Below are 25,513 nucleotides of genomic sequence, written 5' to 3' on the forward strand. Positions count from 1 at the left end.
TGCTCAGAGGGATAAAATAAAACGTTACATAAATAATATGTCAATGGAGTACCGGGTAAACACATTTTATATTAATTAATTTATTATTTATAATTAAATTATGATACAAACATTTTTGAACTGTTATTGACAATGTAAATTTTTAAGAATTTTCCACTTTTCCAATGTAAAACAAATTTATTTGGTTAGAATTTAGAAAATTTTATTTTTTAGCGCATTTTTGATTCTCAAAAAGGAGGTTATTGTTCCACTAACTGTCAGCTGTACGGGTGCCTTTTATAAATTGATCAAAATCTTGGCCAACCGAATATCGTAGAACTTTCGGGTTTTCGGTAGTATATTCGTACTATCGTGTTATTCCTGGATCGCTTAGTCTGAAAGCTGAAAGCCATTCTTGATAATTTATTAATTTTCTTTAAATGTGTTAAAATTAGAATTAGAATATCATATAGTGTTTGGCATATATATTCGTCCGACAATCAGGCCTCTACTATAAGAGAAATCGTAAATGAATGAATAAAATTGTAAGAAAAACGAAATACTATCGTAAAATGAGTGTTTTTATGATCTCAATAAAAAAATGATGATCTTGAAATAATTCGTCCAATTGAAAATCTGATCTCACCATCGTGTAGGAATATCTTGAAAGACTGCCAGATATTTTGGAAGTAGTACCCATAATGTGGCCAAAAAAATAAGGCGCCTTCTCTGAAACAGGCTGTATATAAAATAAACAAAGCGACCTCTGTATGACCCTTAAAAATTTAAATGTTAACTCATTTACAACTGGTGCGCAATATTAGACAAGGTCTTGCAAATTCAAATTTATACTATCAAGCAAAACAACAGCAAATAATATAAAGGCAATTAACCTACATCCTGCTTACTTAATGGTACAAGGAAAAATAAAGAGAAAATCTACCTATAGTCCATACGCTAAGCAATGTAACATTAAACATTAAGTCGTAAATCAAATGTCATTTATAACGCGACCGATCGATGGTTGTGTATAATATGCACCTGAAACGCAATGTAAAAATCCTTACGTAGTTGAAAACTATTGTTCTATTATTTTCAAGTTTTCATAAAATTTACATTGCATTTCTGGTGCATATTAAATACAACTTTTATTTGATTTACAACTAAAATGACTCATGTTACATTGCTGAGCGTATGTCCTATAGTTCGGTAACGAACACACACACCAAAACCTTCTCTCTACCTCGCTCGATCGAAAACAATCTTCTCTCTCATTTTTTGTTCTTGAGCAAATCGAATTTTTAGATTATTTTTTAGAGTTTTCTTTTACTCGTATGAAGTAGACAAAATCTATAGCTGGATGACTGTATAAGACAGACCACTAAAATACTCTGAAAGCCAAACAAAAGCCAAGAATTTGGAACACTCCTATAAACTCTTAGTCTTAAAGATCTTTAAAAGCTGTGGGCGACTCCTAAATGTTCTTAAAAGATCTTAAGAATTAATGCGCTCAGTGAAAACATTTGGTTACTTATAAAGGCTTTGTGGTCCTCTTTAAAGATCTTTAAAGGCTCTTCCCTATTAAATATCTCTCTGGTGCACTGTGGAAGATGCTAGAATACTTCGAACACCCTTTAATGATCTTTAATGCTGTTAACTGCTTTTAAACTTTCTTGATTCCGATTGGCCTCAATAAGGTCATAAATTTTTAATAATTTTCACATTAAATAGATATGTTATTTTTTTAAGCCCCGTTCTGATTTAGAGGCAAATAAATACTGGGCACTAAGCTAAAAAAAGAATTAAACACGTATGGTGCGATCCACTTTTTATCTTCCCCGATCATCTTTATGAGAAGGCAAACTAAATTCATTGGCCAGAATGATCATTCCGTGCGACTGTTTAGAAAATATGGACTTTTGAAGACTCAAATAAAATTGAGAAATTTAGATTGGCTCACTTTATTTCATGAAACATAATTATTGGAAAAATGTTTCTATTTTGTAGTAAGGAAATTGAAATATAAGTAAACTTGAATTTAATACAGCGAAATCGCCAAGAATGATCCATAATGCGGCAATGACTAAAAACATTTTTTATTATACCTGAATCACAATCTCCGTTTTAAACACTCAAATGCGTGCGAAAAAGGACCTTTAAAACACACGTGCTTTAAAGTTGCTAAGTAACGATACTTCAAGTATGACTTTTGAAACTGTCATCTGGATGAGATAAAAAATCCTCTTAGGTCGCTTTCTGTAAATGCAGAACATTTCTTTGGCTTTTGTACCTATCCTTTGGTTGAAGCTTTCACAAAGGCGCGTAATTTAGGGTATGCTTCCAAATTTGTTCCACTTTTTAATCGCAGCATTGCTTTAAAGTTTTGAATGAATGCACCAAAATATAGAAGATTTAAATACCTTTGACATTTCCTTCTAATATGCCAGCATTATGGATGCATTTAAGACTGTAATAATCGTAAGTAACTTCCTATTCATCCATGGAAACAACTTTTCATATTCTTTATAATAGGCTTTACTGGAGTTGGATTTTACACCTACCAACGTTTGTTTAGATTTTACAACAAACGATTTAATGGACGGTGTATTATCTTTTTCAACGGAAATCGTTTTATTCACAAAAACGACGATTTTTATAAGCAAACGTCAAGTGACATTTCCATGGCAATCGTGAAATTACGAACACCCAGCCCACTTAATTAGACATGTATTCGAGTATAACGTCAATATGACTTCATTGTATTTCCTATTTTTAAATTATACTGCAGGTATAATAAAAAATACTATAAGATACACGTGTATAATTGTCTTTAAAGCACTTGCAACGTTAAAGGCACTCCGCTTTGCGTCGTGCCCTTAAACTCGTTGCGCGTGCTTTAAAGACTTGATTATACACTTGTATCTTAATATACTATTCTATGTAGATACCTAGAAACTAATTTGATGGAATCGATTAAAGTTTCATCTCCGATTCAGTACAATTTGTGTCAAACGAAAGTGAATATCAGCACGCGTAAAAAAGAATTCAATTGCAAATGAAATACATCCTGTTTACGACGTCTCTTTATTGCGGTCTAAACCCGGCATACAAACAAAGTTCATAACCTTTGCTCTACATGAATTAGTTTTATATTAAAAACTTCATCCTGCATAGCGGCTTGCAATATCTCGAAGGCTTTTATAAATGGAAGCGTAAAACAAAGATAAAGATCAAATGTCGATGTCTATTTCCAGTTTATTTCCAAAATGTTGGCACACGAATTTAGTGTAGGTAGCTTCCCTATACAATTACTGCGTCCAAATTATCTTTGGCATAATACCATGCACCAGTGGAATAAACACACAAGTGTTTTTTCAATATGTACTTACTCAGAAGACGCCAGAACTCAATACGCAGAAACAACATATTCTGTCGGGTAAAAATGCTTGTCTTACCCAAATCGGGATGAGACTGCCCCTTAAAGCCAATTTTCGTAAAACGCTTCCACAATTTTGTTTATAGAAACCAACCGTCAAAAGGGAAACAAAAGAACATGATGCGAGTGAGCCTGCATTTTGACACCCTATATTACAGAAAACAATGACTTGGAGTAGAGCTTTGATGGTCAGTTTCATCGTTTCTGTGAATTATTTTATTGGGGGGCATTTTCTCTATTTTCCATCAGGAAATGTAGTCTAGGCGATAAAGACATCTAACTGGACATTTTGAGGTGGAAAAGAAAAAAATGGTGGAATAAGTTCAGTTAGGTGTCAGAAACAACATATTAAAAATCCCACCTCCCAGACTCTGTGCTAAAGGCTCCAGCCACCCCACCACCCCCAGAAATCGTGTTTTCGCACTTTTTGGCTGATATCACGCGATCTATGAGGTCTAGATGCAATATTTTTTGCTGAAAATATTTCTCGTGAAATTTTATACAAGGTAGATACTGAGAAGTTAGCCTAGGCCTACCTCTTAGCCTAGAAAATTCATAAAAATAGGCGAAAATCATCAATTTTCGTGTTTTTTGCGGTTTCTTGCAAATATATCGCGACCTTTAGCGTTAGATGAAATATTTTTAGCTGAAAATGCCCTTCGTGAAATTTCATACGAGGTAGGTAACTGAAGAGTTGGCGTAATGTCACCTTTCACCTTCAACTTTCATGTGTGAATGATCACATATTTTATTCATAACGCAAAATCACATTGAGGAGGCACTCGTTTTATCCTTCATGGGACTCTAATGAAAGGTCCCAACGGAAGAAATTAATTTTTACCAACCATATAGCCCTCCTCCTTGACCCCTTATCGTGATCGGATATAAGTCCTTATATTTGAAGAAGACATTGATTTGGATAAAGTATTATTTTTGAAACCTCAAACTCCAAGTGTTAGAAGACAGAGAAACAAATTGGTTAACTTTGTTAGAAACTTTGTTACCGGGAGTGGTCTTTTCGGTAAAATGATCCCCAATCGAAGAAATGTCCATTAGTCAGTTGAATACGTTCACTAGTTCGGAACACACTGCGAAATTTTCAGAAAATGTGCATGTCTTTACTATACATAATCTCAAACTTAAAGATACAGTGATATTCATGTAGAAATAGACATAGGGATTTCCTATAGGAGTTTTCTATGTCTACTTTTATATGATAAAACGTCTTCTGAAGGACGCCTAACTTTATGCAACCAAAATAACCACGTACAACAAATGAAGATCTTCCTGTCATATTAATTAACTTGAATAGAAAAAGTTGATATTTCCAATTAGTGTAGTGCCAGTAAGGAGCTTAAGAGATTTATTTTCTGTGAAGCCAAAGCGACAATATTCAAAATTAATAATTAATATGACAGCCAGATCTTTATTTGTTTCAAGAAGTTATTTTAGTTGCATACAATTAGGTGTTCTTCAGAAGACTTTTTATCATTTGAAAGTAGACATAGGAAATCCCTATGTCTACTTCTACTTGAATATCACTGTATATGGCAGTTATTTTAAATGGTAAATGGTATTTAATTAAGCACCTTTTTCAGAGCACTTAAGCAACCTCTCTTCTCTTTCGGAAGACAGGCATATTTTTTCCTTAACTAAATTCGACATTGACAATTGCTTGTGCGCCTACCAAGAATTATTGGTGATTTAGAGCAACTCACAAAGCGGGGATTCTTTTCCACACTTTTCAGTAGGTCGATCGGTTCGTCAGTCAGTCAGACTACGGACTTTCGCCAAATGCTTTCGTGCTCTAGTTGTGCAACTATAGATCTTAGATATCGATGGTTTTCGCTGAAATTCTAATAAACTAATCACATTTTCTATGACATACACTTATGAAATGTAAAGAAAAAGTAATACACTCGCCGATAAAATTTTCCTGCGCCAGTAGAACAACTCCCATCCGCCCCTGGCAACCGACCAAGTAATAAATTACGACACCGGAAAAGCATCACTTAAACTCAATACGCCTGACAAACAAGATGGTTTACACGGAAGTCATTAAACAATTTTTGGTAGCTGTTTTGATTACATGCGTGTGTGCCAAATCTGTCGAACTCAAATCGGACAACCCCCAAAACCAAATTGGCAACAAAGATTCCGGATATCCATTTAATGTACAAGAAACCAGCACTGGTGAGCGCAATTAAAACGTACCTAATATTCTCTTATTGACCGTTTTTCAGGAATACGAAGTGTGGGATCTCGAGGAACCTACCAGCACTCCAATGAAAAAATTAAAACAGCTCGTAATTTTGGACGTTCGTCCAATAACGGATACATTAAACCGAATTTGAATGACTTACTGGACAAATTACCAACCCGCGGTAAACTGTTTTCGAATTATCAAACGACCACAGTCTCCAAAATAATCTGAATATGATCATTTATTAATTGGAAAAGGTTTGTAAATTTTTGTACTACGTGCTCGTAGGTGTAAATCTGTACGACAATAAAAGTTAGCCACCTTGAAATTGGAACACTTATTAACCTTAAGTGAGTAAAAATTACACGGAGGAACAAAAAACACCTGTAGCGTTGAAGCAAATGAAGGCATGTGGAACAAGAAGTTAAAGTCAATGTTCTTACCAGGTATGTAGCTTGAAATGATCGGCGGCCCGCAGAGAGGGTTATTTGTGGATGTCTAATGGTATTTTTTTGTTATTGTTCTTAGACAAAAAGGATTATTCTAACAAAGTAAGGTTCATTCCATTTGTGGAATAAATAAGTGACGATTTCGACATCTTTTAGGAGAATTAATAAAATCAAAAAGTTAAAATAGGTCCCTGCTTGGATTTGAGTGTCACTTTAAGCAGACAGCAACAGTAGTGTTTGTAAGATACTGTCAATATACGAAGGGAGGAATGCAAGCATTTTGCATTTAGATTGCAGTCGGTATAATTACTTTATTAAACTCTTAAGAAAATAAATAGGAAAAAACTGCCCCAAAACAGACGAGTGACAATTTCACTTCCGGTTGACGAGTATTGGCCCAAATTTAATCATTGCCTACCAATTACTGAAAACAGAATTGAAAAATTCGAAACCATTCGTGAGTTATCATATACACAGACGGGCGGACGGAGGGACAGAGAGTCCAAACTCATGAACTCGCTTTTTGTCGCTCGTTAATAAATGACACATTACTGGCGCGCAAACATTGAAAAACGGCTCCAAAGGGGTCTCGTACTTTACTTTCCAAGTCAAGAAGTGTCATTTTATAAACGAGTTTTGTATTACATACATATTTCCCGAAATCCTCTTTTTCAATATTTTTTGCGCGATCGGTCATTTCTGACTATTTACCATGTGTGTTTCCATGACAGTAAGTTGAATTTACCAGTTGCTATGATTACGACGACGTCAAAATTACTTACCGATCTAAAAACAGAACAGCAAAAATACTTACCGACGCCTTTTTAAAAACAATCAGTTCAATATTACATTTAATCTTTAATTATTGTTACATTAAATGTACAATTTGTGCTGATGTTTCGTATACAAAGAACACGTCATTTAAACCTGAAGCAATAGAGATCAATGTGTTTAAAGTTGTGCTTTCGTTTTTCTTAATACATTCCAATTACAATTTTGTTCTGTAAAATCTTCGACATACCATTCGGCCACCGGCGAATACCTCGCTCATAAAGTTATAACGGAAGTGCAAAGCTAGCAAACTACATCAGACACATGCACAAGAAATTATTAATTTCAGTTTTGACAAATAAACTGGTTACCTAGTGATGTACACCATACCACTTCGATCATTGCAATTTATTCTGCTCGTTAATTTCTTAGTGCATATTTATATTGGTTGGATAATTTTAATTTCGATCGCGCAAAAAATGTTATAAGCACGTCGAACGTTAAGGGTTACCGTTCTCAGACAATAATTGGAGTCGTCGCTCCGCTCCTCCTCCAAACAATTGTCTTCGAACGGTAAATATTCCTTACCGTTCTCCATACTTAATATACTATTTATTAGCATTAATGTGTCAGTTTTGAGAGGAGTCTGGTAAAGTGAGAGGCGACAAGAAAAGGTTTAATGTTACTGCCACTGTCATGGAAAGCAGAACCTGACATAAAATAAAGTTTAAAATAGAGCTTATGCAAATGCTCATTTTTCGCCAACAAAAAAGAGCACTGACCAACAGAAGAGTTAGCAACCGAAGTCAGCTCATATTTCTCAATCAATCATCCAAAATTTCCAATTCAAAGAATAGTTACTGCATTTCAAGTCAGCGGGTTTGTTAAGTACCTATGCATCTAGTGAAGCCAACTGGTAACTACCCCAGAGCGTTGATTCAAAATTCCAGAGTTCCTCATTGAGGAAAGAATTGTAAATAAGAGGTTAGTTATAATTTTTGTAACTTTCAATCGACAGCTTTACAATCCGTTGTATTATTACAATTGAAACTTTAAATGAGAGATTCTAAAGTTGTCCATGTAAACTACTGTCTTTTAATGTGCATTGTTAAAAAAGGAATCCCTGAATGTGTCGACCAGTCTAATCAAATTTTTTTCTTGTGGAATAAAAAGAGTTCCATAAAAAATTCACTGTAAGGAAATCAAGTTCGGCCACTCTACTACAGTCTACTGAACTGTGAATACAGGTACAGTGACGGTAGAATAGAGTGCGACGTAGTCGTAATGGAAGGTAAGTACTAATAGTAGTAGATCTATCCCACTCTACTCTACCATAATCTAGAACTCTACCACACTCGTCTACATTAGTAAAGTTAGGGTATACTCGCCCCCTTAATTGCTACTAATCTACCAATGCTTAATGCATTTGAAGTTGGGTGTTATGCTCATTTGGCGTTGTATATGGTCTACTCCACAAGTAAAAAATAAATACCCACAGCTCTACGGTAGCAGAGGGATGTACCTATACGTTCACAGGTACATCCTCCGTGAATCGTGGCGATTTTGCCATAATTAAATGGAACATTGTTCTTTATTGCAACAGCTCCACATTACCTTCTCCTCTAATTGCGCTACAAAAAGTAATCATTTATAATGGACATACTCGACGCACACACGCTCAATCATGAGTAATGGATAATTATTCTCACGCTCGCCCCTTTTTGCACCCCTCACATGTTTTTACAAATAAAAGCCTGTCAGTTAAAAAATTGCTGGTATATTTCATCAATAGGTAAGTGCATAGTAGGTACAATCGACCATGGTCTCCCATCAGATAAACCGCCTGCTATGAAATTTTAAAAGTTAAAAGCAGGTCAGGTGGTCAAATTGTAATCTTACAAAGTTCAGAACTTTCCTTATTCATCAATAACCGCCAAAAAAAGTTATTACTCATAAAATTTAACATATACTTCAGATAACCTATAGAGTAAAATCTTACATGAACCGATACACTCAAGCAACACTTTGAACCATCTGGACCAGACAATGGTAATACATTTGATTAACGTGCAAGTACGAACCAGATTAAGTTGGTCAAAATATGAACCTTTATACTTGAATCTAAAACTGCAAATCTTGATCGTGCTGGCACCAGTTGCTTCCAGATTTTTCCAACCAGATTTCGCACAGAATTACAGTGAACATGCAAATCAAAATTGACTTTGGGAAATGAATAGGTACCGCTACCTTTTATTTATCTTCGTAAACTATAGATAGGTACCCAAAAAAAACAACTTGAAAATCGTTAAACTGGGAAACTTGAAGTGGAGATATCATATATCAGCCGAACCCTACGTCATGTCAGACATCGTATCGCGTTGCATCTCGCAACATTGCGGGCTTCGGGTTGTCTACAAAAAATCAAACATGTCGAAGATCAAGAACGGTTCCGCTTTTAAATAATAATTAGTTTAATTGCTAAAAATAAGTGCGTGCCGCATGTTACTAAGAGTGGAAGTGTCCTAGAGTTGCCGGTAAACTTTAGGAAGTAATGGCCGATCCGACAATTCAAACGTTTTGTTGCTACAATACGAACGGCAATAACTCCCCTTGGAAAACTGAAAATACCCTACTGGTAGCTACCGAATTTAATTCGGCAACTTACAATGCAATATGCTTGTTTTCGTCAACTTTAGGTATACTAGGCGCTATTTATCAAGTAAGTGTCACTTTTTCAGTTCAAATAGGTACCTTTAAAGGTGCCTTTTTTTCAGATTTTACCGAGAAGGGAATTTTCGCGTCACCATCGGTGGATTTCCTTCTCTGCGGAAAGGGGTAGGAAAATCATTCTCTGGCTTGCGGTCACGGACCTGTTAGCCTCTCTAGGTGAGTTGACATCGAAAAAGGAACATTACCCCAAGGACGAGTATGGTAGATGACCTGAACTTTTAACCTGCAATAAATTGTTATCACAAATGTATTAGTACGTTATAGCTTAACGTAATCTAATGTTCGTCCTTTACGGTTAACCCATTACATCACTCGATATTTTTAAGCTGTTTGATTAATAGCGAGCGGATCATTTTTATCGGTGAAGGCTTCATCCATATTTCTGGTAAGGTAGATATTGACATTGGCACTATCTACCGTATCAAATGTCGATATAAACATTATAATAAATAGCGATAAGCAATGTCCCACATCGACATTGAAATTATATACCTGTATCGATTTCTTAAATTATCACAAAACAAGAATCTATGCATTTGGTGCATAAAGGATCTCCACCACCAAGAAAAGCGAAAAAACCGTGTTCGTCGTGAAAATTAAAGGCAACGGTTTTTTGAGAGGGGGTACTGGGTGATCTGAGTAAGTACATGAAAAAGGGCACGGCGATGTTTATAAAAAAGATATTAAAAACCTTAAAGCTGAGGTCATTCGAGAGAAACGATCGCAGAATTTTACCGATAGGACCATATTACTGATACACAACAATTGCAGGGTCCAGGAATTAAGACATATGCCCTGGCTATAGTACCTATAGTTCGGATATGGCCCTCTGCGACTACTATCTTTTCTAGTTGAAAAAAGGGCCGAAGATGTGCTTCTGATGATAACTATGTTGAATAGCCACCAAAAGAATTTCGTCATAAGTAACTGAACACCCAATGTACTTTTGATCAATTTTGATGAAATTTTCAGGAAAATTATATTTATTTCGAAATAAGAAACAAGGAAAACATGTTACAATTCACAATTAAAACAAATTCGAACCACACTAATAATTGTATAGGTCATTCCATCGATTCTTGCGCATTCAGCTACTCGACTGGGCATACTGAAAATGAGTGAATCAATCCTAGCCTGTGATACACTGTTCTAAGATTCTAAAAGACACCTGTGAAGATCACTGTTTTAACAGTGGCGGATTTACATATAGGCACACTAGGCACGTGCCTAGGGGCGGTAACTCTAGAGGGCGGCATTTTTTGCACTATATTTATTTTAGGTAATATTTTAAGTTTTAGTCCCCTAACAAGTTACAAATGACAAAAATTTTTAATTAAAATTATGAAATAAATAGGAATTGGTAGATAGTTTAAACAAACTGTAACTGCAAGAAATGTATTCGACAATGCAAATTTTGGAGTGTGTGAAAACTTAATCAGATGGTAGAGTTTTCAACTACCAATCTGAACTTCACCCTTTTGATCTTAACGGTGAACATTTCATCTATGTCTTTTTTTACTGTACCTGCTTTTCTAATCACTGTGTTTTTCAATAAACGGATATTATTATTATTTATTAGGTATACTGTATTTCTTTTCATATTAGTTTTAAAAATTTCAAATTTTAATTTGAATCTTAAAATTTATTGCAATTTAAAGATTATTTTGGGGCACATATCTTTCGCCACTGACTGTTTACAAGTGTTTACAGGTGATTGTAGGTAGAGCATTTAGCCCCATCATAACCTACACAAGCTAGATCCAGCGAAGGTGAAGGCGATGGAAGCATTATTATTATTAGTGTTAGGTACCTACCTACTTTAATTTTTATAATGTTTAAATTTTCATCGTTCCTTATTTCGAAATAAATACACCTGACCTAAAAATTTTTATCAAAATTGATCAAAGTACATTGGGTGTTCAGATAGAGAGTATATCACTTCTAAGAAACACTAACATTCGTAATTAGGAACCGATTTCGATCAAACTTTGAGGATTCGTGTAACTGGTAAACATCACACAATTCCGCCATATTAGAACAAAAGGGCAGAAAGAAATCTACCTACACCTGATCGACCGAGCCGAAAAGGATTTTTTTTCTTTCATATTTAGGTAGATTGCGTAAAAATGTTCCATCGTAACAAGAGAAATTATAACGGGTCTTCTAAAAGGAAACTCCGCAATTGATAGCGGCCGTATTGTTGAAGCTACATCTGTCAAATTGTCTGCCAAATCACCATTATTACCCCCCGGATGTCTTACTTAATTAATGACCACCAACAAGATAGTGAACTGTTAAGGAAGTCGGGCATCTTTAATTATTAATTAAGCCCCGCGCTACGAATCAAACAAAAGCTAAGGTGACAAATCATCCCAACATATTTTTCAAACATGTTCACTTATCAAACTTCATGATGCCGAAGTGACATCATCCCGATGTGCATTTGTAACTAAATAGCCCTAATTAAAATGACTGAATATGATCCCCATTCCAGAAATCCAGTCTCCGAGGCTTCTGAAATACATTAAGAAACAAACCCCTATTGATATTAAACGACGCAGTCAAAGACATTGACACTTGTAAGAACGTGATTTACAATGAACCAATACCATAATTTTCTATATCTTTGAATTTTTTAGTTTCTTTAAGTTCCTCTAAATTATTCCTCTTCGGGTTCAACTCAGATTTTTAAGTTTCTTCAAATTTTTCCTTTTCTCCGAACTCTTCAGATTATTTAAATTATTCAGAAGCGCCAGATTCTTAAGATTCCTTCCATTCTTACAATTCGTTTTATTTTTCAAATTCTATAAATTTTTCAGTTCCATCAGATTCGTAAAGTTCTCCTTCCAGAAAACTCGCTCGCAGTTAAATTTGCCAAAGGAAGATTTGCCTCGTAAAATTCAGCCAGGCATGATTCGCCCCCGGAAGGTTAGCTCTCGAAAGATTCCTTCCAGAAATTTGGCCCATGTAGAATTTCCCCCCGCCGAAATACCTCTCTACAGGAACTAGCTCAAAGAGAGATTCACGTTTAGGAAGGTTCCTCCTCAACGAATTAACCGTAATAATAAAGCTCGATTTTAAATTGCGTAGCCCGTCTCAAACTGTTGCATTTGTTTTCTCATAATTCCCATAAGCTGCACACCAAAAAGCAGGCACCTGACGTCGATATCATGGTAGGTACTACAGAATTTAGCTCCTTCTCCATCACCCCAACATGACTTCAGAATATTTTCCCTCGGTGTATCCGCTCTTGGGAAATTTCCCACCGGCATGTAATTCTGGACTAAAGAGTGCACATCAGAAACAGAAAGTACATTTTCAGAAACTTCTATTTTTGACCAAGACTTACCTATGGGGTAAATTCGCACCGGGATACTCGTTTCTGACAAATCGCTTTTGAAAACATGACCCGAAAAATTCGCTCTTGAAGGTCGTGATAGTGACAGCAATCATAAAATGAACTTTGTTCAATTTTAATTTTCTTTATAGTAAAAAAAATGTGTGTAAAGGCGCCATTAAATCTTTAAATCTTCTGGTGGTGAAGCTTCCGGGGGCGAATATTCCCGGGACAAATCTTCCTGTTGACGAATATTAGAGCGCGAACATTCAGGGACGAATTTTTCAGGGCAAATTTACTGGGCACGCAATAAGAAATAAAACTATTAGAAAGCTGATTATATTGTAAAATACTTTCCCTTTGTGAATACCCACTTCCGACGTTCAGTTCTCGTGAGATCTCAGTCGCGTTTTGTCCGCTTGAACCAGGAGAGGATGCGTCTCAACAAGACCTAAGATTTGTGGGTACACACATTAGTACATAAATGTAAATGTTGGCATCTTTCAGCCTAAATTTTGGCGAATGTATGACTTAAAATCTGTGGGACGGGCTGACTGATTTTTTTCTAACTTGGTCATTAAAAAATTCACATACTTGTTTATCATAGCCTATGCATTATTAGCAATCGTAATTACATCTGCATTTGGCATCTTGTGTATATTCAAGGAAGTCGTCACAGAGAGCCAGGTGAGGGCAGCTGCACCCCTCCAGAGATTGAAGAAATGTAGCAAAATGTAAAGCAAATGTCACTTAACTTTCTTCACTGATAATTTCTTATTACACTTGTGGTGGTAGAGGTTGTCTAGACAGTACAAGGGTAAAAGTTTAGGAACTTAAGTTTAAAAATGATATTGCGTTTTTTAAATGAGTTATCGTGCACGCGGACGTCCAGACAGACGATAATTTTCAAACTATGAGCATCAAATTTTATCAATTAAATTGATTTTTTACAAGCTATTGAAAAACTATTTTCTAAAATTCAAAAAAGGTTACCGTCCAAGCAATTAGAAACTCGACATACTCGTATACTTATAACCCTTTCTGCATTTCATTTTTTGAGGTAAAACAAAATATTTTATAGGAGTACTAATTCGAGCGTGTCTATGGCTGAACTTCAAAGATATAATGCCGGCGATAGATGGTTCCCACAGCGTTATTTTCTGCGCCCTGTCTTCTGTAAGTTCTCAACTTGGTTTACATACCTAGGTACCACTAAATAGGTACTTAAGTCCAATGTTTTAGGCCTGGATCCAATATTTCTACACATCCACTTGGGTATGGACCTTGTGTTATGCAATTGATATGAGACTGATCCTTAATGAAAAAGCGGAGCGCATAAAATTGTACCACACAGCAGCTTGGATTATACCAGCGGTTCTTACGGCCATCGGGTTATCACTATTGTATTATCCAGACGCAAAGTAGGTACCTATGACATTCAACTGTGAGGAAGATTTTAATTGTGATTGTTTCAGTTGTCGTGCCAGTTTATCGAAAAAGGAAGCGATGCTACGAATTCTTCCAAACTATATTGTAACATACATTCCGATTGCCATAATAATGATTGCAAGTCCTTGTCTTTACCTATTTTCGTGCAAAGATATGGAGAAGATTATCATGTGCAGTTCGGGACAATTTACGAGAAGCGAAAGGGAAGTAATAGGTGCAATCAGAATCAAGTTTGCGGTCATTAATATTGTATTCTACGTTTGTTGGTTTCCAAATTTGCTAAACGCGTTTTTATTATGGACTTTATGGTTTCAGCTTCCTGTAACTCTAGTCATTGTCACATGGTACATCATGGTAAAGTACCTTATTTCCTTGAATCTTTTCTACTACATGATTAATTTCAGGCATTTACCAACCCCTTGCAAGCCTTCTTCAACTGTTTGGTATACAGGCGATGGAACACAGGCTCTGAAGAGGTGGTTTTGCCTTGGGGTAGATCGAAGTCCTCTGGAATTTATAACACTACCAGAACTACAGATTCGCAAGAAGATCTTCCTCTTTTACACAATTTTCAGCGAAATAATTCGCATTTATACGTTAGATCTTAGTTATTTATGTACACTTACACCGCTTGTGTTCACAAAATAATTTATTTCATTTCGATGCGCACCAGCAATATAAAACGGATGCAATTTGTATTCCATTTAAATTTATCTGAGATACAGTATAAGAAGGATATAGGTACTGTGTTCAATGAACCTCTGCTCCCTGTAACTTACACATTTAATAGTTACCTAATAGTCTCATGAAGATTATACAATTTTTTCTTTGTTATTTTTGTTAGTGTAGAAATTGTAGTTTCCAGGTTAGACACATAATTGTTGCTGGTATGATTCTCGACAGATTATTTAAATATTTGAAAGGCACGAAATTATAGGGGTACGCACTTGTGGATGATTTATCTAATTTGGTACAACATCTGTTCCAAAGTTTAACCTTTTGTACCGACATATATTATGCACACTGGAAGTAGTAATCGCTCTGGATTTTGAGGATAGTTCATTTTGGAGATGCGCTTGCTTTAGGTCGATTTTACATACAATTGTTGGAACACGGTAAAGTAATATTCGCGTAAGGTGTGTAAAATGTGGAAATAATATCATCCAAATCGTCCGTATACAAAAGAAAAAGCAGAGGGCCTAGCCTTGGGACCCCGCACTCAACGCTTTCCATTGAACACGATACGCCATGATAAATACCATAATAATCGTGGTGTTACACTGTGGTAACGTACCCCTATGGTTAGGAAACACATCTCACAACTGAAAGAATTAGCAGTATGAGAAAAAATACAAAATGCTCTGTGTATAAAACAACCATGAACTATGAAGTCTTCAAGTTTGATCGTTGTGCGCAGTTGTGGGGGGAACAGGGATTTACCCCAAAGATAATACTCTTTGTTTGTCCTTAGAAAAGAAAAAATAGAGGAGTGATTAAGAAAAAACAAATGTGTACCGGTGCACCCAAAACATGGCCGCCTACAGTTCATTCATCATTGGCGTAAGATTAAAGCAGCAACTGTAAGTACATACACTGTAAATACAAGCGTCTGAAATAGTGCACAACTCTTTCTGCAACAAATGGAGCGATACGTTATAAATTTATGCATATATTTTCAGTTCATTATAATGTACAATACGTACAATGGAGGTACGCCACTGATGAAGCAGCTGATGTAATAAACAAAAAGTAAACAATTTTTGTGCACCGAGAATATGGCCGGTACATGAAAGGCAGGATTGCTATTGATAGAATCAATCCCCTTTCTTGCATAGTCTAAGGATTTAGTTTGTTATACTCTACCGGTGATTATGCCTTTATGTTGTTTTATCAAGTATTTATTTATGTATTCAAGATACAAGTTTATTATCAGTGTGTTGTTGCACTACCTATACTATTTTCGAGGAGTAAGTACCTTATACATGCGATTCTTCGCTCTATCTGTTGCTTCCTCATCTCGTGCGGACTGCAGTTCTTATGTCTTAGCATATACGAGAACGAGAGGGGAGGAGGTCCTCTAATTTGATGTTTATCTGTATGAGTGAGGTTTAACTATTTCCATGGAGTGAAGCACCTCATTCAGTCCGATGCTTCGCTGTGCCTCTTTGTTGCCCATCTCGTACGGACTGCAGCTCTTAGAGAGCTTAGAGAAGAGGGTAATTAACATTTCCTCTATTTATTATATTATGTTCTTTCTGGGTTGATAATGGACTCAAAAAAAATGCTTACATGTACTTTTTTAAATAAACATAAACATGACCACGTGTTCACGTCTATTGCACTCCGTCTGCACTCTCTCATGAGATGGAGTTTTTGGCTCTCTTTTGTAATTAAAAAAAGCGATACAGTGTCAACAGTTTTTCTGGTGCACACAATTAAAGCATCAAAATATGTGGCATGTAGGCTTCGAGTATAAAAAACAAGTTTTTGGGAACAATTGGTCGGGCAAGCAGGCACCAAGATTCTGTGAAAGGGTAAAATATACAAGGTGTGACTCATATTTAGGGCAATAAAACACGTCTGTTAAGAGCAAGACGGAAAAATACATGGTAAGAGATTTTTGTTTTCTTAAGCCAAAGCAACAATATTCCAACTAATTAATGTGACAGCCAGATGTTTATTTGTTTTCAAAAGCTATTTTGGATGCATGCATGCTTCAGAAGCGATTGTCTTTTCAAAGTAGACATAGAGAAAAACAATACACAAATCCTTTTGTCTATTTCTTAATAAATATCACTGTACTGTATGGTAATAAAGGCCGTATTAGACGATGCAATTTTTATTTCAATTTTTGCAGCAATTCATTGCCGCAAGAAATTGCACGAAAAATTGCTCCGTGTATGTTAAAATTGCACGTGCAATTTCTTGCGCCAAATATTGCAGCAAGACATTCTGCAATTTTCTGGTTATAGAACTTGTGCTATTTTTCTTGCAATTTAGTAACTATTTTAGTAACATTTAATTTATAAAAAAAATAAAGTGGTATGCACTGGAGAACATTACCTCCTTATGCTATATACAGGTTTGTTATTTAAAGTTAAAACTGAAATAACCTATTTACGAGGAATTCAAAAATGGATATTGCTGCCGCATCTTTAGTTATTGCGTCTGCTGTTGCTCTTTTAAAAAAAAAGAAACAAAGAAGACGACGACGTTTTTGGACCAGGCAGTGGCTTGCCAATAACGATTTCACAAAGGGAAACCTAAACCTACTCAATGAATTTAACGAACCTGAGTGTGAATAAGTGCGTTCAAATATAAATAATAAATTGCACGGCCTTCAACAAAGGACACGTCACAAAACACACGTTTCCTGGTCTACAACAGACGTGAAGTTGCTTTCAAGTATTTCCCAGTGATGCCAATTCCACTTTCATTGGCACCAATACATGATTAGAATTGGGTATAAAAAAATTGCCAAATAAATTGCATAGTGTAATCATTGCATCTTTTTGCAATAATTGCTGCAATAATAGCAGCAATAGTTGCTGCAAGGATTGCAATAAAAATTGCATCGTCTAATACGGCCTTAACATTGATTAAATAAAGTATTTAAACAATGGTAATAACTAACAAACAAATATAAAGATAAAAAATAATTAAAATTTAAGTGAAAATTCCAGGAAGTATTCAGATGAGCAAAATTTGTAATCTTTGATAAGGTTATAAGTTAAAAACAGTGATTTACCCATGGCTAAAGTTTAATTAATTCTCTATTGTGTGCAAAACAATAATTAACATAAGCATAACATTCAAATCTTTGCGGTGTGATTCCAATTCAGTCGACGATCAAAATTATTTCAATTGGGAATCTCGAAAATTAGCCCTCGTCAGTCGTCCTCTTTGAAAAAACAATGTTGTGTGGAAATCAACAGAACATGGTTAATCAGAATGTGTATCTTGTGTGGTGTAATAACGTCTTGAAGTTCGATCCATTGAGCGGTTTGAACACGGCTCACGGCTGATTTATTAGTGACGTCACAACCGTCATGAAGGAAGTGACACAGTTTTAAATCTCCAAAAAAAAAATAAATCAAAAAAATGTACATTTTTTCTGCTTCCTAAACGTGCATACGGATGTGTTCCTATAGTGAATCTTAAATATTATAGCGTATGATGAATATACATCCCTTAAAACTTGCAAGTAGATACAGTAGGTTTATTAACCTAACTTTTCGAAACTTTTCAAGAGATTCAACAATTTCTAGTCAAAAAAGCTCAAATGGTTTACTTAAATATGACTGTAATCAACAATTTAAAATACATAAAAATAGTATTAGCGTAAGCGTAGCAGTAAAGGGGAGTGCTGCTCGAGCGGAGACCACTACTACCACACAGGGTTTAAGTAAATTGCAGGCGCAGGAGTTAATACTGAGACTCAATAGTGAAGAAAGAACGCTTCTGTATTCTGCGTTACAAGAGTACCAATCGAAGCTTATTAAAGATGAATACCAAGGTAAGTGTTTGTGTTTTTCACAACTTCACAATTCTACTCACGTAACACAAACAATCAAATGTCAACGAATATTTTATGATACTTGAAGGTCAGTTAGCCGCATCTCGTTGGCGAAGTAAATTCGGAAGACCGTCTAAATTACCGAGGTTAGGGGATGTTGATCCTACCGGCTCTTATTGCCTTCTTCCAGAGGATTGGCTCATGAAAAAGTGTGGTAGGAAAAAGTTTTATGCTGCCGCTTGAGTGATGGGTGCACGACTAATTGCTGCTTTATTATTACTAACGTTTGTACCAGGTGGTGGTGGTTTGGATTATAAAGTTGATTTTTATTGTAAACGGCATGATGTTATGGTGAACATTTACATATGCATGAGACTAAACGATTAGTTTTTAGTCATCAAAGATTCAGCTGGAACGATTTGGAGAATTTTATGACTGTTTGGTTTGGTTTTGTTATGAAGGTCCAATATCAACGAATATTTATATAATATGATAAAAAAAAACATACTCCATGGCTACTTAGACTAAAAACTCGTGAAAACAGAATCTCTATAATTAATTTTTTCACGTACAAGAAGAGATACAATTTCACATGATTTAGATGCAGAATTTATATCTCTATAACTTTTATTTGAAGTATTTTTGCGTAAAATAATTAGGAAACGTTTGCGCAAAGAAAAAGTTATTTCCCATGTTAAACGCCTATGTTCCACTTTTCGATTTACACCCTGTATATTTAAGAAGCAAATAGTGCTAGAGCTAGATAGTGTAGCTTCTTAGAGTTTGGGTAAGGTCATGGATCATTATATGTGCGCCTGAACCATAAGAATATTACCCCGCCACTTTTTAAAGGTCATTTTTAAAAATTAGGTCGTTGCTCTTGAAAAAACTTTAATTAACAATAACCATAGTTATTATGCCCTTTAAAACTCCCCACTTCCTACCTTGTTTGGTTGCCCCTTTATTCTTTAATTGAAGCACTTCCCACTCCGAACTGATGTTTCCAATTTCAAAATGTTCCCTCGTTAGATTTCCTACCTAGCATGAAATACTCTACAAAGTCTTATTTGGTATATGGCAGGTTCTTTAATTCTACTTGTTCGGTAACTCGTCAAAATCCAATGAAACAAAAATCTGAAATGAGAATTGGTTTATTAAATGCGATTTGTGCACAGTTCATGCAAAATGTTTACCACTGATGCTATGTAACACATTAACATCTCATCTAATATATCTGCCGTAATTCTGCTTTCAACAATCGAGTACTTGTGCAGCAATTACAGCAGATGCATTGAGTTCTTCATGCTTTAATACGTCTATGTTTTTCTTAGTGGAGTCTGTTCCACCGCCCTCCATGAACAATCTAGTCAACAGTAAGTATTTAAATAATATTCGATTACATATAAATAACAGTTGTTTCTCAGTTGCCATAGCAAACGCCATTCCATTTATAGGCTTCGGATTTCTAGACAACTTCTTCATGATACTCTTCGTAAGTACTATTATTTCTACTTTTGTCAGTGACATAATATAATTTGTAACAGGGCGACCAGATCGACTTTTATTTGGGTTCCTATTTCTGTTTATCTACAATGGCTGCTGCGGCGCTAGGTAACACGTTCTCGGATGTATTAGGTTTAGGTTCGGCTTATTATGTAGAAAGATTAGCGACTAGAATAGGATATACGCCTCCAAAGCTATCGCCAATACAAATGGAAATGCCGATTTCAAGGCACTCCGCAAATGTCGGTCGAGTCGTCGGAGTAGTTTTAGGATGTCTTCTCGGAATGTTTCCACTAATGTTTACCGGGGACCATAAAAAGGAGGAGAAGGTTACCGTTGTCGCTCCAATTTGATGTGGTGAATTTTTGTCATTTCTTCTTTCTTGCGATGTTTAGATATCTGAAAAGTTCTGAATGTTTCTGTATGTAAATGGAAGTAGAAAATTTTAATGTATCTCAAAATCCGAACAATGCTAAATCAGGTTGTCGTGGACAATAATTATATTTAAGTCAACCGGCATTGTCCTCCTTAACTATTTTAATATTTGGTATATTCTCACAACTGAGAACTGAAAAGAGTCATACTCTCGTTAATGTATTTAATAGTGAATTGTTTGTATATTGTGTTATATAGTATGGTAAATATTCTTGTTAATTTGTAGAATTTTATCACGTTTTTATAAGCAATATTTATTTGTAATTTAGGTTCTATTTTACTTTGTGACAATTTAAGACTTATACGCCTACTTTACTATTCTGCTACATTTTTGGCTGTTAATGTAAAAACATGTAATAGGTTTTAGGCAGTAGTACTATACTGCTTTTTGCATTTGTAGCAACGAAATAGTTTTTCCGCCTTGTTATGTATTCTTAGTAATAAACTCTATTATTCATTCGGTCTTCCTAAATTTCACTTATGAATGACATATCACTATTTACACTAGTAAACCTTGCCTTGCATATTATTAGAATGTGTGCGCTCTACGCATTATATTGTCATGGGCTTTTAAAACCCCAAAGTATATTTGATACAATATTATAAAAGCTCTATTTTACGATTACTTACATAAATGTATCTACTGAAAGTAGCAGTCCATTATTCGAGCTTATCTCATCTGTCCAATTACAATTTACAATCTATTGTATACATCGTACCTACAATGTAATTAAGAGAAATAAATTCTATTCATTGTATGCATTGTCGTTTTATCCCCTACTTGAGCACTTTTGGAGAAAAAATTTATTGGTTTTAGATGAGAGCAGTAAACTACTTGGTTTAGAATCTATGTACGATATAGTGATTCATTCCACATATTTTCTTGTGAACGTTGAATTTGCCTTCCACAGCCATGTAAATTATATATCAAGTTTTGTGTATGTGATTTATATTTATCATGCTTTATTATCAATCTCCTAGCGAGTTTATTTATATTATCAATCATTTAATGCAAAAAATTATATTGCACATCTAAATCAATGCAGACTCATTCAAAATACGAATTACTCTATTACAGGGTGTTATTTTAGGTTCCTTCCCAACCGTCATAATTAAGTGCCCTATACTTTTTTTTAAGTAGAATTTGTGACAACGGTGAATGGGTGCACCACAACTTTTTCGTGAGTAGCAGTTTTCTATATTATACACGTTAAAAGTTTCCTTTAAAAATTCAAACGTGATCCCCAACCAGTAAAGCATTCTTATAAGATGTCCCAGTAAAGCTGGATTCGCATGAATACGAAATCCGACGATACGATCATCCGAAATGCTTATGATTGGTCAATAATTTGAAATGTGCTTGACATTTCAAACTATAGACCAATCTAAGCATTTCGGATGACCGTATCGTCGGGTTTCGTATTCATGTGAATCCAGCTTAAGCCGTAAGATCCATTAGAAAGCGTGTCCCAGATACCATTTGTTGGAAGTTATTACATCACTGAAATTAACGACAAAAATGGTTCAATCTACTATGTAGGTATCTTAAGATTGAGACTCGGTTCTAGTGATTAGTTAATTAAGAGAATTAACGGAGTGTATATGATCAATATTTTTAAGATAAGGAATATATGCCTCGAGGAATACCTCCATAGTCGAGACATTAACCTTAAACTGTCCGGAAAATTCAGAACTGCCTCACCCTGTATGTAAGTTTTATAATTGGCTAATTTCAAGGTTTAATTTTGAACGTTCCAGCATCCATTCTACATCTTGTGTACGGTGAGTTGCCTACAACTTGCACACATTATTTTTAAGGAAAACATATTTTGAATTATTAGAAAAGATTGCGCAACCAATCTTGTTAATTAACCCTGCGTTTACGAGTAAACAAAGAGCCAGGCCAATCTCCGAGAGGCCAATTGAAATGCAAATCAGAGGTAATTAATCAGGATCTAATCTTTGGTACAGTGTGCTGACCCTGTGGCCTGCACCCATCTTTAGAGTGCCGTCTTGCGTGTGAGTCATCTCCGTCTGCTTAGTAAAATTAGTGTGGATGGTTTTTCGTTAAGTTCCAAAAAACCACCTCAACAATATGTCTAAAATATCCAAGAAAAGTAAAGAAAAAAAATTTAAGGTAAGACCTCCGAACTGCACTTTACAAAATATTTCAATAAAACCTAACCTCATTTATTTTCAGAGTATTGGAAACCACCAACAGTTTTTGGAACGGATTACGAAATCCTTATATTACGGAAAACTACCCTCAACAGAATGCTTAAGCTTACCTGTTACTGGTAATACTCCAATGAGTAATACAATATGTTCACATAATCTCTTTTGTAGAATTGGCAAGTGAATTATTTTCTGAAGCACAAACAGGCCGTTCGTTGGACAGGTTACATTGTAATGATGCAGCTAAAATTTCTCGTAACGCCTGTGTATCTCCATGCTCTTTCGTTCTTGCCGTATTGTACCTTGAGCAGTTGAAATCATGTAACCCAGAATATTTGTACCGCGTAGCTCCTTCTGAATTATTCTTAATCTCTCTGGTACGTATCTAGTGAATTATAAGCATAATGTTTGCATCATATTTTGTATTGTATAATCAAACTTTGACCATTCTGCCTTGTTTGTTGCCTTTACACATGCTTGTAGTCTATGACACTTTCTTCTGTAATCATCAAGTTTTTTGTTTTTTTGCTGGTTACATTATTTTATTGAGAACAGAAAAGAGAAATGCTATAGTTTTCTCAATCTTGTAAAATGGAGGGAGGAAGACGATTAAATGTGACCATCAAAAAAATGTTTTTTTACTTTGTGGCAGTGGAAATCAATCATGTGCTTCCAATATCTGCCGCTTTAGGATGAGGTGACATATTTTGGGTTATGGTGGGCTGATTATTTTTACTTTTTTTTGTGCAAATTGTTCTAGATTCTCCTCTTTCATTTCTACGTCTTTACTGTTAATTTACTTCTTTGTAACACATGCCCCTCTTCTAAAGCAAAACATGTTTGTTCCGGCCATATTTTAGAACTTGTTCTGGCATGTATTTTTCCTTGTGGTACACTGCAAAGGCGTTCTGCTCTGTCAATGTTAGAAGCACTTCATTCCTCCCAAATACTATAGAGCAAGTTTTTTTAAACCAATACAATACGATTATCCATATGTTCAGAATACCATCAGACAATTTCTTGGGAATTTGTCCCATAGATATTCTCGCACGATTGGGATGTTGTGCTTGGGTGTACCATCCTGTTGAAACTGACAGTTTTAAACTTTTGTTTTCTTTTGTGTCATACATTCTTTGAATTGCTTTACTGAGCCATTGTAATTATGTCTATCTTTATAACATTAAAATTTGTATTCATTAATTTTGTGCTGTAGATGGTGTCGAGTAAATTTTTGCACGATGACGGTGAAGAAGATGAGGTATTTATTGAAGAATGGGCGCAATCTGCACGAATCTCCACCAAAGAATTGGCCCAATTGGAAATGAACTTCCTTGCTGCAATAGTAATAGAGTGTAATTATTCAGTACTTGTAGTATATTGCATAATCTTTCAGGATTGGAAAGTGTTTGTGCACGAACATGCCTTTTGGAAAAAATTGGCAGACATTGAGAGTATGATTGCAAAAAGACAAGGCACAACACGAGGATGGTACACGTATTATGAATTAGAAAAAATCATGGCAATGAACGTGTCTCACTTGCTTCAAAGCATTACGGTCACTTTGTCTGTTTTGATAGCAACATATGCCTTAGGAATTTTGACCATTTTGGGTTCCGTATTTATTGTTAGTAATATACCCGGTAATTGTTTGCAAAGTCGAACTGTGTACATGAAAGCGGAAAATTATGACTCGAGAATCCTAGACGAAGTCGATAATAATACGCACATTATACTAAATAGCTTCCCCAGTGACTTGGCTGAATACACCAGACGAAAGCATATGGATGCTGTTGACATTTTGAAAACTAGCATCCTTCTGGCCACTCTTACATCTGAAACGGATTCGAAAAATGAAACTGAACCAGTGCCAAGCAGTATTAACCCGCCGGCAAACGTAACCAAACATTCGTGGGCATGGTGGCTCAGTCCCACCATGGATTGGTTAACGCAAACTTCTCGGATCATTGAAAAATTTGATTTTATACCGGAAATCAAATCTTTTACTTATGATACCTATATAGACTCTTCATTTGCCACATCTAAGATATTAGCGTTGGAAAATCAAATTCATAAACCGACCAAGGTTAGAATTCAAGATCAATTGGAACGTTCTTGGCACAAGGAGTGGACAGATACGTTTCGAAATGTCATCTTGCAGTATAAATTGCTGTCAGTTTGCCAATAAAAACCTGAACCAAATAAATTTGTAACTTTTATGTATGATCAGATTAATAAACATCTTGTACCAAAAGTTTTTTTTATTCCATCATTAGCCAAAATTTATTCTCAACCTTCATTCACATTCAATGACGTATTAGATAAAATCTTTTAGAGCCAAAACAAAAAAAAACACTACGTTTTAACGTCCACCAAACCAAAAAAAAAAAACGATAAACGTCCACTAGAAAACGGGAAACGATTCAAGTCTTCCTCTGCGATTTAAAACATTATTTCCGCACACTCCTCTACTTGAATTTGCGTCTTCGGAATTAAACACCCGATTTCTTATCCACGAAACCTGCTCGTCTTG

At 35.4% G+C, this 25,513-nt stretch overlaps 3 protein-coding genes and 1 long non-coding RNA gene across 6 annotated transcripts; all 4 read left to right on the forward strand.

The window, feature by feature from the left end:
* The first annotated feature begins 5,168 nt into the window (after nt 1-5,168).
* LOC116176912 lies at nt 5,169-5,946 on the forward strand. Its single transcript, XR_004146555.1, has 2 exons — nt 5,169-5,608; nt 5,659-5,946. It is a non-coding gene; the product is annotated as an uncharacterized LOC116176912 (long non-coding RNA).
* A 2,902-nt stretch (nt 5,947-8,848) lies between these two features.
* On the forward strand, nt 8,849-15,304 carry LOC116175768 (G-protein coupled receptor 143-like). Its single transcript, XM_031494050.1, has 6 exons — nt 8,849-9,557; nt 9,613-9,724; nt 13,987-14,081; nt 14,148-14,326; nt 14,381-14,708; nt 14,759-15,304. Exons 1-6 carry the CDS (start codon nt 9,390-9,392, stop codon nt 14,960-14,962), a joined length of 1,086 nt encoding a protein of 361 aa, XP_031349910.1. The 5' UTR covers nt 8,849-9,389; the 3' UTR covers nt 14,963-15,304.
* A 2,935-nt stretch (nt 15,305-18,239) lies between these two features.
* LOC116175769 (transmembrane protein 65) lies at nt 18,240-21,566 on the forward strand. 3 transcript variants are annotated; one of them, XM_031494054.1, is made up of 6 exons: nt 18,256-18,567; nt 18,623-18,870; nt 18,959-19,084; nt 20,202-20,243; nt 20,295-20,362; nt 20,415-21,566. In XM_031494054.1, exons 3-6 carry the CDS (start codon nt 19,072-19,074, stop codon nt 20,724-20,726), a joined length of 435 nt encoding a protein of 144 aa, XP_031349914.1. In that variant the 5' UTR covers nt 18,256-18,567; nt 18,623-18,870; nt 18,959-19,071; the 3' UTR covers nt 20,727-21,566. The 3 variants fall into 3 exon arrangements, with proteins under 3 accessions (XP_031349913.1, XP_031349912.1, XP_031349914.1); XM_031494052.1 differs by having other exon boundaries at nt 18,251-18,870; XM_031494053.1 differs by lacking the exon at nt 18,959-19,084 and having other exon boundaries at nt 18,240-18,870.
* A 1,080-nt stretch (nt 21,567-22,646) lies between these two features.
* LOC116175407 (protein CNPPD1) lies at nt 22,647-25,234 on the forward strand. The gene is made up of 5 exons (XM_031493515.1): nt 22,647-22,945; nt 23,009-23,105; nt 23,155-23,360; nt 24,197-24,325; nt 24,377-25,234. The coding sequence occupies exons 1-5, from the start codon at nt 22,904-22,906 to the stop codon at nt 25,166-25,168; spliced, it is 1,266 nt and encodes a 421-aa protein (XP_031349375.1). The 5' UTR covers nt 22,647-22,903; the 3' UTR covers nt 25,169-25,234.
* The last annotated feature ends 279 nt before the right edge of the window (nt 25,235-25,513 follow it).

The sequence above is a fragment of the Photinus pyralis genome, unplaced genomic scaffold, assembly GCF_008802855.1.
Source record: "Photinus pyralis isolate 1611_PpyrPB1 unplaced genomic scaffold, Ppyr1.3 Ppyr1.4_LG7, whole genome shotgun sequence".
In the NCBI taxonomy this organism is placed as follows: domain Eukaryota; kingdom Metazoa; phylum Arthropoda; class Insecta; order Coleoptera; family Lampyridae; genus Photinus; species Photinus pyralis.

Bases quoted from the DNA above. Each gene is read 5' to 3' on its own strand.
- LOC116175407 (XM_031493515.1), top strand. From the start codon at position 22,904: ATGTCTAAAATATCCAAGAAAAGTAAAGAAAAAAAATTTAAG. The intron at 22,946-23,008 runs GTAAGACCTCCG...ATTTATTTTCAG, and splicing joins GTAAAGAAAAAAAATTTAAG to AGTATTGGAAACCACCAACA. The intron at 23,361-24,196 runs GTACGTATCTAG...TTTGTGCTGTAG, and splicing joins AATTATTCTTAATCTCTCTG to ATGGTGTCGAGTAAATTTTT.
- LOC116175769 (XM_031494052.1), top strand. From the start codon at position 18,528: ATGATGAATATACATCCCTTAAAACTTGCAAGTAGATACAGTAGGTTT. The intron at 19,085-20,201 runs GTAGGAAAAAGT...TGTTTTTCTTAG, and splicing joins TTGGCTCATGAAAAAGTGTG to TGGAGTCTGTTCCACCGCCC. The intron at 20,363-20,414 runs GTAAGTACTATT...AATTTGTAACAG, and splicing joins ACTTCTTCATGATACTCTTC to GGCGACCAGATCGACTTTTA.
- LOC116175768 (XM_031494050.1), top strand. From the start codon at position 9,390: ATGGCCGATCCGACAATTCAAACGTTTTGTTGCTACAATACGAACGGC. The intron at 9,725-13,986 runs GTGAGTTGACAT...AATATTTTATAG, and splicing joins GGACCTGTTAGCCTCTCTAG to GAGTACTAATTCGAGCGTGT. The intron at 14,327-14,380 runs GTAGGTACCTAT...TGATTGTTTCAG, and splicing joins TTGTATTATCCAGACGCAAA to TTGTCGTGCCAGTTTATCGA.